General features: G+C 40.2%; 1 protein-coding gene across 2 annotated transcripts; it reads right to left on the reverse strand.

Moving 5' to 3' along the window:
• Positions 1–221: 221 nt before the first annotated feature.
• LOC118229662 (ATP-binding cassette sub-family D member 3) lies at positions 222–15,754 on the reverse strand. 2 transcript variants are annotated; one of them, XM_035421827.1, is made up of 23 exons: positions 15,493–15,754; positions 13,087–13,123; positions 12,793–12,891; positions 12,084–12,172; positions 11,421–11,490; positions 10,792–10,889; positions 10,337–10,460; positions 9,599–9,655; positions 9,124–9,266; positions 8,954–9,023; positions 8,706–8,775; positions 8,239–8,336; positions 6,619–6,710; positions 5,985–6,073; positions 5,760–5,832; positions 5,501–5,564; positions 5,151–5,228; positions 4,606–4,671; positions 4,205–4,294; positions 3,084–3,203; positions 2,558–2,662; positions 2,120–2,176; positions 222–1,401 (listed from the first exon to the last, which is right to left on the reverse strand). In XM_035421827.1, the coding sequence occupies exons 3-23, from the start codon at positions 12,826–12,828 to the stop codon at positions 1,324–1,326; spliced, it is 1,767 nt and encodes a 588-aa protein (XP_035277718.1). In that variant the 5' UTR covers positions 12,829–12,891; positions 13,087–13,123; positions 15,493–15,754; the 3' UTR covers positions 222–1,323. The 2 variants fall into 2 exon arrangements, with proteins under 2 accessions (XP_035277718.1, XP_035277717.1); XM_035421826.1 differs by having other exon boundaries at positions 15,369–15,506.
• Between the last annotated feature and the right edge of the window lie 120 nt (positions 15,755–15,874).

The raw sequence follows: 15,874 nt of genomic DNA on the forward strand, positions 1-15,874 counted from the left end.
TGAATGGTCTACCAGCTCTGAAGGATGACTGGACACAAAAAGATTATGGGATGAGAAGACAGCCAGGTCATCTCTGTCTGTACCCCTCGCATTCCTTCGTAGACATTATGTTTACCTTTCAGGCAGTTCTGGCTTTATTTAATTACTTTAGGACAACGTGTCCTGTGACTAAGTGGGTTATGTTGTGAATAAGCCTGGTACACAAAACGGAACATACACCATTAATTTTGAACAGCTCCGAATGTACTTTATTAGCATGGCATTAATAACTCATTAACCAGGCAGTGTCAGTGACCTCGCACATAGACACTGGAGACATTCGAAGACAAAGCTTATGCGAGCGCAATGGCAACCCACCCTGATTCAAGAAAATGTGCTCAAGCTCCGTTGCTTAGAATGTCACAGAATGAGTAATTACACTGCACAAGAGGACAGCAGACAGCATGGTGCTAACATCACAGTTGCTGTCACGTTATTTATAAACCTGTGCCCTGGTTAGTCAGGTGGAGGAGCACACATCTTATCCTAATGAACTTTCACACACATTTCTGAAGCGATACTTGAGCAGACTTCGAGCGCAAGAGCCCTCTAGGGCCATAAGGACACGATCCTACATTCCTGGTCCTTGGACCAGGTCTACAGAAAACAAATGCTTTTAAAAATATGATAGACAGAATTTTGGATTTTTAACATACACGATGAATGCTAGCAGCAATTATTAACAGCCATGTAGAGAATTAAATGTGGGTTGTTACCATGATAACTTCTAAGAGATGCCTCATTCGTTGAACCTCCTGTTACTTAAATACTTTATGATCAAACTGAACACACAAATAATTAGAAAAGAATGCGATTAGTGTACTATAACTGGGGGTCCACGCTAGCAGGAGGCCGGTTGCTGTCAGTATGAGATACACCTCTCCTAGCTGCCCTGCAGTACTGTGTGGACTGCAGGGTGTAAAATAGTCATGCAGTGGTAGGTGAATACATCAAAGGAGTGTACAAGCACCAGTTACAATGCTCTTCACATATCCATGGATGGCACAGAAATTCAATTTGGGGAGAGAAATTAACTTTTTTCCAAAAACAAATTACAGGATAAAGATAAGAAAAAACAATCTCACACAATCAAACATTTTTGTTTTAAGCTCTCAGAGCACATATTGAGTGGATTAATGCATTTTTGAAGTGTACAGTTTGTGTACAGTTTACATTTGGTTTAAATAGCGTCAACCTTTAATGTGAAGCATATTTTTTTGGCAAGAGGCATGAACATACAATTTACTCATCTCCATATGGATCACCAGAAAAGGAACACACCCGTTATGACCCAAACTCCACCGTCTCCTCTGTAATGGGTTTGAACTCGTAGTTCCCCCTTCCATCCATATGCAAGTAATACTGCCAAAGAAAGAAACAAGGAATTTTACATCTAAATCTTAAAATCGTTGAATAATCAAATTACCATTGCATTACATTACAGGCATTTGGCAGACACTCTTATCCAGAGTGACGTACAACGAAGTGTATAACCATAACCAGGAACAAGTGTGTCGAAAACCCTAGAGAGAAGTTCCGTTCCAAGTGCAGGGAACAACGGCATAGTTCAACTTGGACCCTGTAGGTTAAACTGATTAACACTAACACAAACAAGAACAGCAACAACGCAGTCTATGCAAAAATACAAGCAGTAGTTAAGACGTGCATTAACTAAGTCACCTAAGAAACAGCTACCTAGTTACAACCCTAAGCTTACAGTCAATTTAGAGATTACAGGGAGGTAAGGAGGGATGGGGAGAGGTGCAGCCTGAAGAGGTGAGTCTTCAGTTGTCGCAGTTACCAGAAACTCACTTCGAAGCGGTTTATTGCATGAACAATGTGCATTTGAACTAACAACCCAGAAACCAAGTACTCTTCTCTATTAATGTAACAGTGGAATTAAATACGTCAGAAATAAGTTGCATAGGACATCATTGATTGTTGGTGAGTCACATCTTGAAATGCATACCTAATCTGTTTTCTTGCATTTTCTAAATTAAACTTGATAGTTCATTATGGCACTATGAAGTGTCTCGTATACCTGACTACAAGCACATTTATTATTAGCATGCAGTCTCACCTCATGGTGTTTCCATAGAGACTTTCTGTGAGAAACTGTGAACAAAGTAATGCCAACCTGAAAAGATAAGGGAAAAGAAAGGATTTATGAGCAGCAAGCCTCATATATCAATTAAATGAAAGAAAAATGTGTGCACTGCTACACTGTAGCATTCACTTAAATCTGTTAATATGCACACCTGATATCACACTGATAGATTTCAATGAGTTTGTTATAGGATTACAAGCTTAACATACTGTTTGTCATACCGTTTATTTCTTTTATATTAAACAACTGTAATTTTGAACATTCTCTGATAGTGTACCTTTTAACCTGAGTCCTGCTGAGGTGGGTTCAAACAACCACCAATTAAAAAAAAGAGAGTAAGCAGTGGAATGATTTCACATGTAACCAGGACAACCAGCTACAGTGCACTGTGGCGGTGTATTGGGAGGTTACCTTCCTGCAGTGGTTGTAGATGTAGTCCTCCACATCCACACTCACTGCGCTGGTGCACTCATCCAGGATGGCGAACTGGGGCTTGTGATAGAACAGCCGTGCCATCTAGAACACAGCGGTAACGGGGAGTCAACACAAGACCCGACTCCAGGAAGCACATAAAATACTGAGAGGAAGTGACATTAATACCACACCCATTCCCCTTAACCTGTGCATGTTGACAGTACTGATGAATTACGTCATTCCCAAACAGAAAGTGCATAACATTAATGCCCCTCAAAATCATGCATGGTGAAGGCTCTGACTAAACTCAGTATTCCCATTGTTAGGTTGCCAGTGAAAACCACCCAAAAAAGAATATTCTTACGAAAGGCTTTCAACCCTGCAACCCACTGGACCTGGATTCATAATTTAAATGTCAGCCAATATATGAATATATGTGTATATGTGAGTAAATATATATTATCACCTAAACTTAGGCCTGGTTAGGAGCTTAGCTCCCTGACTACGTCCATTTGTAACTTACAGCCATCCTCTGTTTCTCCCCACCGCTGAGGACATCCATCCAGTCCCGCACCACGTCCCAGCTGCCCTCCCTTTCCAGGATGTGTCCCAGCTGGACATTGTCCAGGTATTCCTTCAGCACCTGTCCCAGGGGGCATAACACCACCCACATCAGCGCTCCATATCCAGCTGTCTCACTTGCTATATACACACACTCCCTTTATCTGCCTGTGCTTGCAACAAAATGTTGGATTAGTCAGAATCATGTTCATTTTGATTCATTTGATATTTAAAAATAGTGCAGTTCCTAAAATCCAATATTCAAGTAATATAACTGAAGTCTAAACATAATGTTCGACAGTCTAATATGACTCACATGCACAAATGTGCATGCACACACATAAATTTCCATTAGGTAAGTGTTGTGAAAGTCACGGTGTACAGGCACTTTCCTTTGCTTACAGGATAAAGGTCATGACCTCATGCAGTGGAAGGAGTTATGGAAGGAGTGGCTGAGGAGAGTGAGGAGAGTTGCAGAGGAGGAACTAGATGTAGCAATGTCAATTTTGAAGCAGTATTTTGAGTTTAGTTGGATAGCGTGTGGGATTGATTTGTTGAAACCGTTTGATATGGCCCAATTTATACAACAAAGGGTGACTGGCCTTTTTGTACCACCCATCTGGCTGTGTGCTGTTCATTTCCTAGCGCTTTTTGGCGAAGTATGATGTAGAAATCTCAAACACAACAAACTCAAACTCAAACACACCAGGTGGCTATACACAAGCAGAGAAGTTTTCTTTTGGTTTTTTAAAATAGTTTTGTTCTTAGTGGCCATGATTGCAGTTTTGCGTTTATATTTTATCCTGAAATAATCTTAAAGTGCCTATCTGTACGTTTTCAGTTTTGGATTAAGATTTAGCAACTGTGGTCACTGATGATCACAACAGTTCATTTTCATACTCCATACTATCATACTGGCTTCTTTCATGGTCCATATTCCACACACCTATCCACCCACCCACGCACGCACACATCACTTAGACCATTCTATTTTGGCAGCCAGACCTGAAATTTACACACCGTGGGAACATAACAGCACTGACTGGGTGTAAAGGCTCTGTTCGACCACAAAATGAAACATACCTTATCAGAGATTCCTTTGCTTTTCTGGTCACTGTGTGTGTCTGGATAGATCACCTGATCCCTCAGGGAACCCAGGGTCATGTATGGCCTCTACAATGAGTTGGACACTTAGCAATTTTCCCCAAATTCAACTCTTTTAACAGGTACACTGTTACCTGAGGAATATAGTAATATAGTACAATCATAAAGCAATGGAAATGAACCATGTTTTAAGATCATGACTCATGCATTATTACCAAGGGAAGATCAGAATAAAGAGAGACTGATGTTGCAAGGATTCCAACAGATTAAAGTACTATGTAAGGTAACAATCAAGTCAAAGCCAAGGCAAGAAAGAGACTGTTCCATTTCCTATTTTTGAATGAAGAAACTGCCGGAATGAAGGATCTTTTTTGTCTTACCTGGGGAACGTAAAACAGCTTTCCTCTCTCTGGTTTTGTGAGCCGGCCTCCAAACAGGGGCCAAAGCTGATAAACAGTTGGACATTTTCAATATTAGGCAACTGTACAACCTTTTTTACAACCACTTTCAGACTTCAGCAAACCCTGTAGTCATTTACTTCATGCAAACAACAAAGACATTACTTTCAAATTACAGCTAGAGGACAGCAGTAAAGGAATTGGTGTGTTGTGTCAGAGATTGCATTGGGTTTTTATTTTAATTCAAGTGCAAGTTCATTTTATGTGAAGTAACCATTTATTTATCCATTTTGCCTTACTGACTTTAAGCTACGACTTTAATTTCACACAATATATTTTCAGAACCAACCTTTTTATCACATAAGTTATTAAAATAAACACAATAGCGGCACTGAAATTCATAACTCAAAGAAAAGCTATACATTATTATCCCTGTATAACTGTCTTACACATCAAACTAAGGCTGAAATTGGTTTAAACTGGCATTTAAACCAAGGCATTTGTTCAGTTTTCAACATCATACTTGCCTCTCCTAGGACTCTGAAAAGTGAACTCTTCCCACAACCATTGGGACCACAGACCAAAACATTGGTCCCAGATGTTACCTAAGGGCAGGAAACATTCAGTTTGTAACACAGAAACCTGCACTTTGAAAGTAGGCACTATGTCAACATTTGGCCTATCTTCTAGGTAAAGCAATGAAAAACAGGTTTTGACTAAAAAACACAGCAAGTGCACTTGAGGTCACTACCATAAGTCACGCAGAGTGCTGTGCTGTTACATTTTATTTAGTCTGAAGAAGCTCTTACACAGAACAACTTACAATGGCCTTATTTTTCATACAATGAATGCAAAATATTAATAAATGTATACACACCTCTATGGCCAAATCTCTGATTAGAATATCTCCATTGGGTGTTGCTAAGGGTGTGTGCTCAAACCTACAAGACAAAAATGATTTAACAATCAAATAAATAAATAGATAAACAAAAGGTATGTATACTTCACATTCATTTATATATATGCTGACTTCCCTGTCACTCAAAAATATCAACAATATTTTGTTTTATTAAACATTGAGAAATATTCATATTTAAGTTAAGACAACATATCCATTTTTAACAACTAAAAAATACCTGATTATATTGTCTGCATTGATGATCTCTCCACTTCCTGGGACTAGTGTCATTTTTTGAGAGCCTTCCATTTCTAAGAGAAAAGAAACAAAAAGCTTAAATACTTGAATAATAAAAATAAAACATGTGCCTTTCAAAAAAAAAAAAACTTAGTGTGGCAAGTATCTCCTGCAGTATAATCCTGAATATATAACCTGACCATCAGATAAAAAATATACAGGTTACCTTTCTCTTGAGAGACCATGGTTCGCTCATATTTCCCAGCATTCAGTTCTTTAAGCACCTTTGTTAACTCGGTGATACGGGCAGTGAACCTAACAAAGAAAACAATCCCGTAAGTGCAAATCTTATTACACTATCTTATTACACTGTTCTTAAGAGCTCTCTCCTTCTAATAGTGTAAACTGCCAGAAATATCATACATATTGATGTTTTCAGACACTTTTCAAGTCAAAAAAGGGTAAACCTAATTGGCTGTAAACAGGCTACCCATTCATAGACCTCCTGGGGTGATTCACTGAGGCGATTAAGATTAAGTATGTGGCTCAAGAGAAATGTAACAAAAAAAACCTGCAGTGTTCCGGTAAGCGGCCAAACTCCTTTGTTAATACAGCAGACATGGTCAGTCACAAATAATTCACTATTCATTCATTCATTCCTGCTCCCTCACCCATCGCTGACTTACAACAAATCGGTCTCGCATTCGCTCATTCCATTCATTTGTTCTGCCACAGTTTATTCATTCATTGGTTCATTCATCCATTCCTCATCGCTCACTCACAGGCCGAATAACTGACTGACTCACTGAGTGAAGCATGCCCGGCAGAAAAAAGCGAGTCGGCAGAGGCAAGAGGCTCACCCCGACAGCCGGGTCATTTCCCTGCCGGCCAGAACAATCCTCCCCAGAGCCAGAGACATGCTCAGCAGCATGCGGCCACTCTGGTAGTAGTCCTGCAAGAGAAAGGAGGCCATGAAAACAGAGACCTTTAGTGGTCGCCCAGGGAAGGGATACTCATATCTGCCACTCAAGGTCATAGTACTGCTGGCTTTCTTTTTCTCCTTTCTACCTTTCTTTTCAAGCATTTTTTTAATTAATGAATTGATTGATTATTATCACTGACTGGCCAGAGATTCCATTCACACAGCCTCTAAGGTTTATATCAGTCATTGATTAGAGGGGAAAACCAGCAGTACTAATGGCCTTGAGGGTCTGATTTGAGTGTCCCCGGCCTATGGGGTTCTCTGATAAATCATTTACATTCTTTAGGCATTTAGCAGACACTGAAGAAATTCAGGCTAAGTACCTTGGCCAAGGGCACAACAGCAGGGCCCCACCTGGGAATTTAACCTACAGCCTCAGAGTTACAAACCCAGGTAGCTAACTATTATGCTACACTATTGCCCTTATCACTAGTATAGCTTTGGGCTATCAGTGGATAAAACAATCTCAAAAGGACCACTAACAGTAGACACAGAGAAGACGCAACTCTCTGTTCCTCCCAAATGCCTTCTACTGTCAAGGATCATTAAAACAATGCTTCAAGGCTTTAGCTTGAAATTATGCTCTGAATCACATGAGCTGAATGTCTTTCTAGAAGTTACCATTTGAAGGTAAACCCTACAGGACTTCATAGTGCCTAACCTTATCTTCTCTGTTTCTCGTTCCATGCGGCTCCCGCCCCTTACCTCGCCCTGAGTTCAAAGACCGCTTCGGCCTGTTTCCTCGCCCTGAGTCCATGGGATCGCTCCAGCCCTGTCTCTCGCTCCTGTCCCTCGCTCCAAGGACATGGATTGCTTCAGCCCTGTTCCTCCCCTGCCCAGGCTTGACGCAGCCTGGAGCTCCAGATCCATCACCTGGCCCCTCTAAACTACACTATACTGAACTATACCATTTTGTCTTTTATTCCTGTTAGCTATCACCGCACTTGTAACCTACTTAACCCATTTCATTTGCTGGGATAGATCCCTAGTAGCATTTCCACTACATTCCATTCAACTACTACTTTACACCAGGCTGGCCAGATAGGTTCTTCATATTCTCGAGATTCCTTCCCATTGGGGAGTTTTTTTACATCCCAGTGGGGAGAAAATTGTTATCTATAAAAAGCGCTATACAAATAAAACTGAATTGAATTGACTGTGGTCTGTATTAAATCAACATTTTTAACTTTACCAACAAGGAAACACAAGCATTACACTTTTCTGAATCACAAACTCAGTTTAGCAAGTTAGTTAGTTAGACTCCTGAACTTGCCAATCTGTGTTTGTGATGAAAGATAAATGCTTGCTTTTGTTAGTACATCACTCATTGAACCCCAGCCTGTGTTCATTGGACCTATAAAGCACAAAAGATTTTTTCACAAAATCCTGCCAAGTCTGACCAATACCTACAAACTGGCTTTTCCTGTCTCTGCTGAAATATAGTGTGTATAAAAAGTGAAGAGAACAGTGCAATATAAACCTATATATAAACTCTCACCTCCAGCATCTGGGCGTGTGTGCTGTTCAGATGACGAGGATGGGAGTGGTCCAGGAATGGCCGGCTCACCACCAGATAGCCTACCACGGTCGCAAGGTCTACAGGGAGGAATATTGCAGAGCCTTACAACAATCCTGTGGAATGACAGCTACTAATGAAAGGGTGACCTTTCAGGAACCAAAAAATATCAAAGACCCATTATCAAAGACCTATTTGATTTCAACCAATCACGGTAATTTTACTTGCTCACAGAAGCCCTGACTGGCAGGACGGTAGCTCCATCCAGCCTATGAGTATCCTGAAGACTCCAGCCACAGTACATTACCAGTCATAGCGGAGTCATGTTTTTGGGGAGGGTTTTGTCTATTAAAAACAATATGCATGTTTCATTGTAGCATGTGCCAAATTAAATGTTAAAAATGTGAGCCCTTGACAGCTTTCAATAATTTTACAACAGGCAGTCTTACACTTCGCAATGATACTGTCCACAAACCCCATGGAGAAACGGAAGAATATGAACTTGTGTAAATGATCAACCTGAAAAAAAACAGACAAAAAGATACATTAGCAGTTTATCAACTTCATGATGCACTCCATTTTGAACATGGAAGCCACTTACCTTCAAAATTAAATATTTGTACTACGCATGTCATGAGAGGTGTTCATTACTACTAGGTTCTGACAGACATTGTAAAAAGATAGCCCAAGTCCTCACCAGTTTATTGAAGGCTGAGTGGATTGTCTGCTTTTCTCTCATATTACCATTGTAGAAGGCAATCTCCTCACTGTTGGGGGATGAGAACTGTAGAGTCTTGAACCGAACAAAGCAATTTCAGCCACCTGATGTGGCGTGTTAAAAAACTCAAGGGACTTTAGGGAGCTCACCTGTTTGTGATGAGACGCGAGTTGACGTATCTGTACTCCCCTTCATACCTCTGCTCTGTCACAGTCATTTTGCCGATGGGCCTTCTTAACCTTGTCAGTAACAGCCCAGAGACCAAAAGGTACGCCATCATGGCTGCAGGGCCCTTGATTTCAAAATAAGCCACAGAGAGACATGCATCTTGCTCATGAAAAGACCCAAAGCTGAGGCCTTCCAGTGTAGCATATTCTTTGTCGAATACAGGACTTCATCAAGCACTACCATGCAGTGAGTTAACAACAAAACCATTATGCTTTTTATGGTATTTTACCTATTGTCATCATGAAACATGGGGAACTTCTAAACGAGTTCTGCATTAATATCAACAACATTGATAGCTTGGGTAATTTAAAAAAACAAAACAAACTGATGAAGTGGTTCAGTCCATGCTTAAAGTCTTGATTAATGCTCTCTGGTGGGGGAGGAGGTAAATCTCACCTGAGCACCGATGGCTGTCGTCAGCTTGAAGATGTACAGGCTGATATCAAGGAGGGGCTGGGGGAAAGAGGCATTTTAATTTAATGTGTTACAATAAAACACTAGAACAGCGATAGCTACCCTGATGCTGGGGAGCTGCAAAGGTCTACTGGTTTTCATTGTTATCAAACAACTGAAAAAAAAAAGCGCTACTTGGATCTGGGAATGACAGGTAAGGCGACCGTTAAGGCAGGTAAGCAAACACTAGACAAAAAATCCTTAAGAAAAAACCACCTCTGAAAAGTGAATAAACTTTAAAAAATGGTGACACCAAGGCAATCTGTCTTCGGATGAAAAAAGATAAAAATTCTGTTTTAAATGGGCTAGAACAAGTAAAAGAAATGATGCATACTAGCGCAAGGTCTTCATTTAGGTCATAAAAAATAGGTGGCACACAATATAATGTACACATAAACCCTAATGGTGTTCGTTGTTACTCTTAATTGACCATTTGCTCAATTAATGAATTTGATTACACAGTCAGCTCACATGGCTTCCTGGGTCTGAGCTGTTTTCTGATGGTTTAGATGGAAACCACCCTCCCCCCCCAAAAAAACAAAAAAAAAAACACAGGAGACCTTTTGGCTCTCCAGGAAAAGAGTTAGCTACCCCTGTACTAAAAGATAATGTATATTACATGTACATTACAAAAGACCTCTACAACTGACAAGACTTATTTTGGCAGAAGCCCTACTGCACCTTGCTGAGGTTGGAGTACAGATCCACCACGCTGTTGCAGAACCTCTCTACATCCTGTGTGAGGAGCTGGTCTGCGTTTGCAATGCGGTTGTCCAGGTTTCCCATTTTGTAGTAGGTATAGCCTCTGGGAAGAAAACAGCAAGTCTGTGATTGTTAGCAGCAGAAAGCTGCTCTACCATCATCTCTGTTTTCAACACTAATTAGGGTTGTGCCAGTTTACTGAGAGTTGTCTATCACATTTCTTATCTCCATGACCTTGGACATAGACTTGGGTATAAGAGGGACATTGATGATAGCATGGTTTGAAGTCAAGCTAAAATAATCTGTAAAAAAGAACATGCCTCAAAACCATTTAACAATAAATAACTAGTTGCATGTGGAAGTTTCTGACTGATTGACTGAGCATCAGGAGAGGCATAACTGAGGAAATATGGTGAAGGGCTGTTGAAATTTACTTCAAATACTCTTCATAGAGGTGCTTGCTGAGCCTCACACGAAAGCAAAGCTTCAGCTCATTCAAACCCAGCTTCAAGAAGTTGTTCACCAGTGCCATCTGAAATAGGAACATTAGGGAAATTACATGATTCTCAACTTAGGGGGAATGACATATGCCCAAAAAATGAGTATACTTCAGCGGCAAATATTTTTGCGAGCACTACGTATCATACAATGTCAATACTCTTCAGTTTCCACAAAAAAACCCTGACATGAGACTAAGTGAAAGGTTATTGACCATGGACGGCATCTTGTTACAATAAAATACAAAACAAGCTATAAGGAAAATATTTGCCAAACTAAACATTACAAAATAACATTTACTCATTTTGTAAAATAAGCTTTTGTATACTTGTCAATTTGTAAATATCCGTTCAGTTTGTGTTCATTGCCGTGCTAGTCCAGTGAATTCTCCACTGCACAGGCTTCACATCACAATACAGTTATCTCGGCTTTTACAAAGCTGATCTAATACCCTAATAACATATTAAATATTTTCAAATTACATGCCACTTTCAGGACTTTCTGAGTTCATGTCCAAACAGAAAGGGGATAAAATTGCAAAGGTAATGGTGAAATGCCAACTTACAAACGGCATGATTTTGATGAGGCTGAACAAGTGCCTCTTGAAATCTTTTATGCTGCGGCCGATAATTGCACTGCAAACCACAACATGCACAACACAAGCAGTCACCACACACAGGAAGGCAGATGAGACATGTCAAAAATGCAAACGTGATTACAGTAGCTCGTGGGGAGAGCAAACAGTTCATGCAGCAAAAACTAGTAGGCTGGCACATCTATCCAAAGCAGCAAGCTATGTGACCCCGAAACCATAATCTTGTGACTGAAAAACTGACAAAATGACAAAGCGTAGAGGCTTAGGGGTATTGCATGAGGTGGATCTGTTATTACCAATTTTATAAATTATTAATAAAAGTTTCTTTATTGCAAAGCCACAGAATTCCGGATTAGCTCGTACAAGTATGTGCGATGCAATAACAGAAGAAAGGTAGTTACTTCAGTTACATCTCTACCAGTGCAGATATCATGGTTCGACAATTACCGCGGGTATGACGGCAATATAGGAATAAAAGTGCTTCTTGAATAACTTCATTTTTCTGCTAATGATTCCACTGTGGAAGATTAAAAATTGAATTCATGTGAATACCATAAAGAAGATAGAATTTACAGGGTTAAAACTATATATAAAAACTCCATCATTAAAGGTCTTTGTTACGTGTATTATTACCTTTCTATCATGGTGCCATTCTGGATCATCCATACATCACAGTACGTCCGAGCCACCAGCATGACTGCGATGAGAAGCAGGTAGCCGGACTACAGTGGGAACAGGAAAATGAATACGATTTCAACATTTTCCCCATTCATTTGTGTGCAGCATAAATCAGATTTGTCAGACATACCCACTACTAGAAAATGGTCTAGTAAAAAGCAATTACTTTTGCTAATTAATTTCTTTAACATTTCAGGCTATACGTATCATTCTAAATTGCCACCTCCTTGATTAAATATCATTTGAAAACTGATTACAACATTCTCTCTAGGACTACAGTTCAACATGTAGGCTTTAATTTGAGGCTAATTTAAAGATGAGATAATAAATTCAGTATGGATAGATTTCAGAACATTATACTAGCCTTTCTTGTTAACATAATCATTTTCATTCTTTTTCTGACCTGATTATGTGCCCTTCCTTTAGAGAAAGGGCACATATTTCTATGCTTACTTCATTAACGGAACCTCCTGAGCTAATACTGAACTGGTGTATAGAGTACTAAATATAAATATAAATAAATAAATAAATAAATAAATAAATAAATAAATAAAAATCATTTTTATGAAAAAGCATCTCTCACTACAACATCAGAACTCTAAAACAACCATGGACAGGGCTCCATGCCTGTAAAGCATTTCCTGATAAACTAGAAAAAACCCACCTCTTTGCAGAATATTCGTGGAACAATGATCCTCATGATCCGGCTAAATCGAGCAAAGAAGACTTTATCCACAGTTGCGCGGTCTTTCTTTCCATCATTCTGCTCATTGAAAAAACACACGAAAGGTTCAAATCGACGCGTCCATTTCAGCAGCCCATGCATCTCACTTTTATCTGGAAATTTTTACATTAAATCAGGTTACTGGAGCTCTTACAACCAATGTGTGTCAGCCACTAAGCTGGGTCTACACCACTTTTTCTTGCTCTTAAAAAGCAAAGCAAAAAAGACACTTACCTGGGGGCTCACCCGAACTTCCGGTACACCTTTCTTACTGTGGAGAAGAAAGATTGAGTCATAAAATGCAGAAATCAGTCACAAATGCTCAGCTGTAGTTCACCAGTTTACCGAACATCATCTTGGTGTAACAGCGGACAGGATGTGGGTAAAGTATTAGAAGTCGATGGAACATAAAAGCTGTGATGATGACCAACTGGGGTGAGAAAAGTAGCAGAAATTTTAGAAGCATCAATTTAGTGATATTCCACAACAACATTCATTTTCAATTCCAACAATATATGTGATTCGTAGCCATGGCGTATTACTGTGTTGGTGCTCTGCCCACAATGGCAACAATTACTCGTAACTCCAGCTAGCCTGATTTCATAGATTTCGTTGTGAGGAGCATAAATGAAATCAAGTGTAGCTCAGCAGCTTTCTCTGCAAGAGTCATGTGTTTCAGCTCTTATGGCTTGGATAAACTGTCCCAAAAAAATACTGAAGAAAGAGCCTAACATTTCCTTAAGTTTCAGTAGATACATAGTTGAGCCACCTATGGCTGTAGCCTTGGGTGTCAACTTTGATGGCTGTATTGAAAAACCTAAACCTCATTCAGAATGCAGCATTCATATTTTGATGAGAGCAACGAAGCATGAGCATATTACCACTGTGCTACGGTCACCTCTCTGGCTACCCACTAAAAGGACAGTTCACTTTCTAGGGCTTTTTTTGATAGTAGCCTACTTCAGTTTTAGTGTATGTTTGTGTGCATTTTTTAATGATATATATGCTTCAATTACAAATATAGTTACAATTACAGGTTTCTGATGAGCTGCTGGCTTTACAGTGGCTGGTACAAGGACATTTGAGAGTTTGTGGTCAAAGCAGCTCATCCATAGCATCCCACTTCCTCAGTCCCAGGCATTTTATTATCCCACCCTGGACAGCCACATCCAGCTTGCACTCAACCAGTCTTGCCTAAATTTTAAAACAGTTTTGAAAAACCGACTGATTTCCCGTATTGCTCCCCATGAACCTAAATACATGACGTGAGCCAGAGGACGATGGGCTCCCCCTATCGCGTCTGGCTCCCCCCAAGGTCTCTTCCTATTAACAAAACAACCTGGTACAATAAACCAAACTACTTCAAAGAGAGAAGGCACAAGCTCAAGGTTATGCCACAAGCTACAAATGGCCCTATATTTGTGTACACTGCCTTGCAAAGGTATTCCAATAGGTATTCAATAAAGTATATTTTATTCAGACCATTGCACAATTTTCACTTTATTGCCTTAAATCATTCATTGATGATAGTTCCATATAGTAAAAAAAAATGTTATGAACCTAACCTGCTCCACATATTTGCAATCAAAACCAACTGGTAAAAGTATACTTGAAAATGAAATTAAAATGGAAATAATCTCAATAGCTATACAATGAGTTGACTGGGCTCTCTCTGTCTATGCACCACGGAACAATCTGTCCTGGCTTGCAATAGCTAATTTACAGTACAACTTCAGCTTCAAAGCCCCGCAGTCACAGGAACCATGATTGAAAAAATTCAAATAGCTGTGCAAATAAAAATAGATTGTGGTTAAAAACAGACTTTGAAACGATTCAATAATGAAGACGTGGGTCGCCGGCGTTTATTGACCTGTACGCGCGCAATACGACCTGTGGAAGTGAGGATCATTGTAATAACTCATTACAGAACGATCAATGAAATTTGGGAAGTAATGTCAGCATAAATCTAACGCAAAATACGATTCTGCACAATCCATACGTCCGACCTTTACGCCGACCTCAAAATAGTAGCATATATCCTTTCTGCAACCAGTGGATTGTTCTCACTGAGACGCGGAGCGCGTAGGATAATTCCCCATATTCGTGCGCTCTCCTAATCACACAAAGTTGCGTCGACACCGCACATATCAACCATAGAAACCCACTGCATCTCGCTACATTCGTATAACAGCCTTGCAAATTAGATCCTATTCCGCTCACAGCCTTTGTAGTTATATTGGTGATCTAAATTTGGAAGAGTTGTCAGCGTCCCCAAAGCATTTTGGCCACTTCGTAAAAATACTGTGGAGCATGTGTTCGCAAGTGTGAAAAACAGGTCCGTGACAGTCACTCGTATTTGCGTAAAAAGTAATCTATTCACTCACAGTCGTTCAGGATGGATTGAAATTATTGTTCCGTTCCTGTCTCTTTTCTTTTTAGGTTACAAGACCACGGCCACATTTGGGGAAAAAGTGTCATATTTTAAAAAAAATCATATTTAAGGCTGGGCTACATACCTGTTTAACTTGGCCGAACGTCGCCTTTGTTTTAGAAAATACAAAAGCAGCAATACGCCCCCAGCTATGGAAGAGTTCTTAGTTGTCAAGTATTTACTGACCGACGCCATGTTCCGATACTAACCGTGAACTTCAACCGTAGACGGGTTGCAGCAAGACTGAAAACACGCCCTCGGGCAATTTCAACAGGTCAGAAGGCAGAAACAAAAAGCTTCTCCAGATATTAATTGATAGACGAGGGAACCACGCATGGTTTTCATAAAAGTCTGACCGTCTCCTTGGAGCATACAGTTGCGTGAGGGGGGTTAATACTTCATTCAATAGCTCATGCAAGTCCCTGTCAGTGTACAGACACGTTTGTCCGTGTACGGACACGTTGATGACCCCTGCTCTGGACCTAATTGAGTGCCCCTAGTCCGAGAGGCTGCTCACTGCAGACCCAATGGGTGGAGCTTGGCCTAGTCCAGCTCCACCTCTAGGTCCAGCCGCACCCCAGCTCAGGTCCA

The sequence above is a fragment of the Anguilla anguilla genome, chromosome 6 (assembly GCF_013347855.1).
Source record: "Anguilla anguilla isolate fAngAng1 chromosome 6, fAngAng1.pri, whole genome shotgun sequence".
Taxonomy (NCBI): Eukaryota; Metazoa; Chordata; class Actinopteri; order Anguilliformes; family Anguillidae; genus Anguilla; species Anguilla anguilla.

Coding starts and splice junctions, on each gene's coding strand:
- LOC118229662 (XM_035421826.1), bottom strand. CDS start 15,478: ATGGCGTCGGTCAGTAAATACTTGACAACTAAGAACTCTTCCATAGCT. Junction 9,267..9,598: donor CGACAGCCATCGGTGCTCAG/GTGAGATTTACC, acceptor TTTGAAATCAAG/GGCCCTGCAGCCATGATGGC. Junction 2,177..2,557: donor TCTACAACCACTGCAGGAAG/GTAACCTCCCAA, acceptor TTATCTTTTCAG/GTTGGCATTACTTTGTTCAC.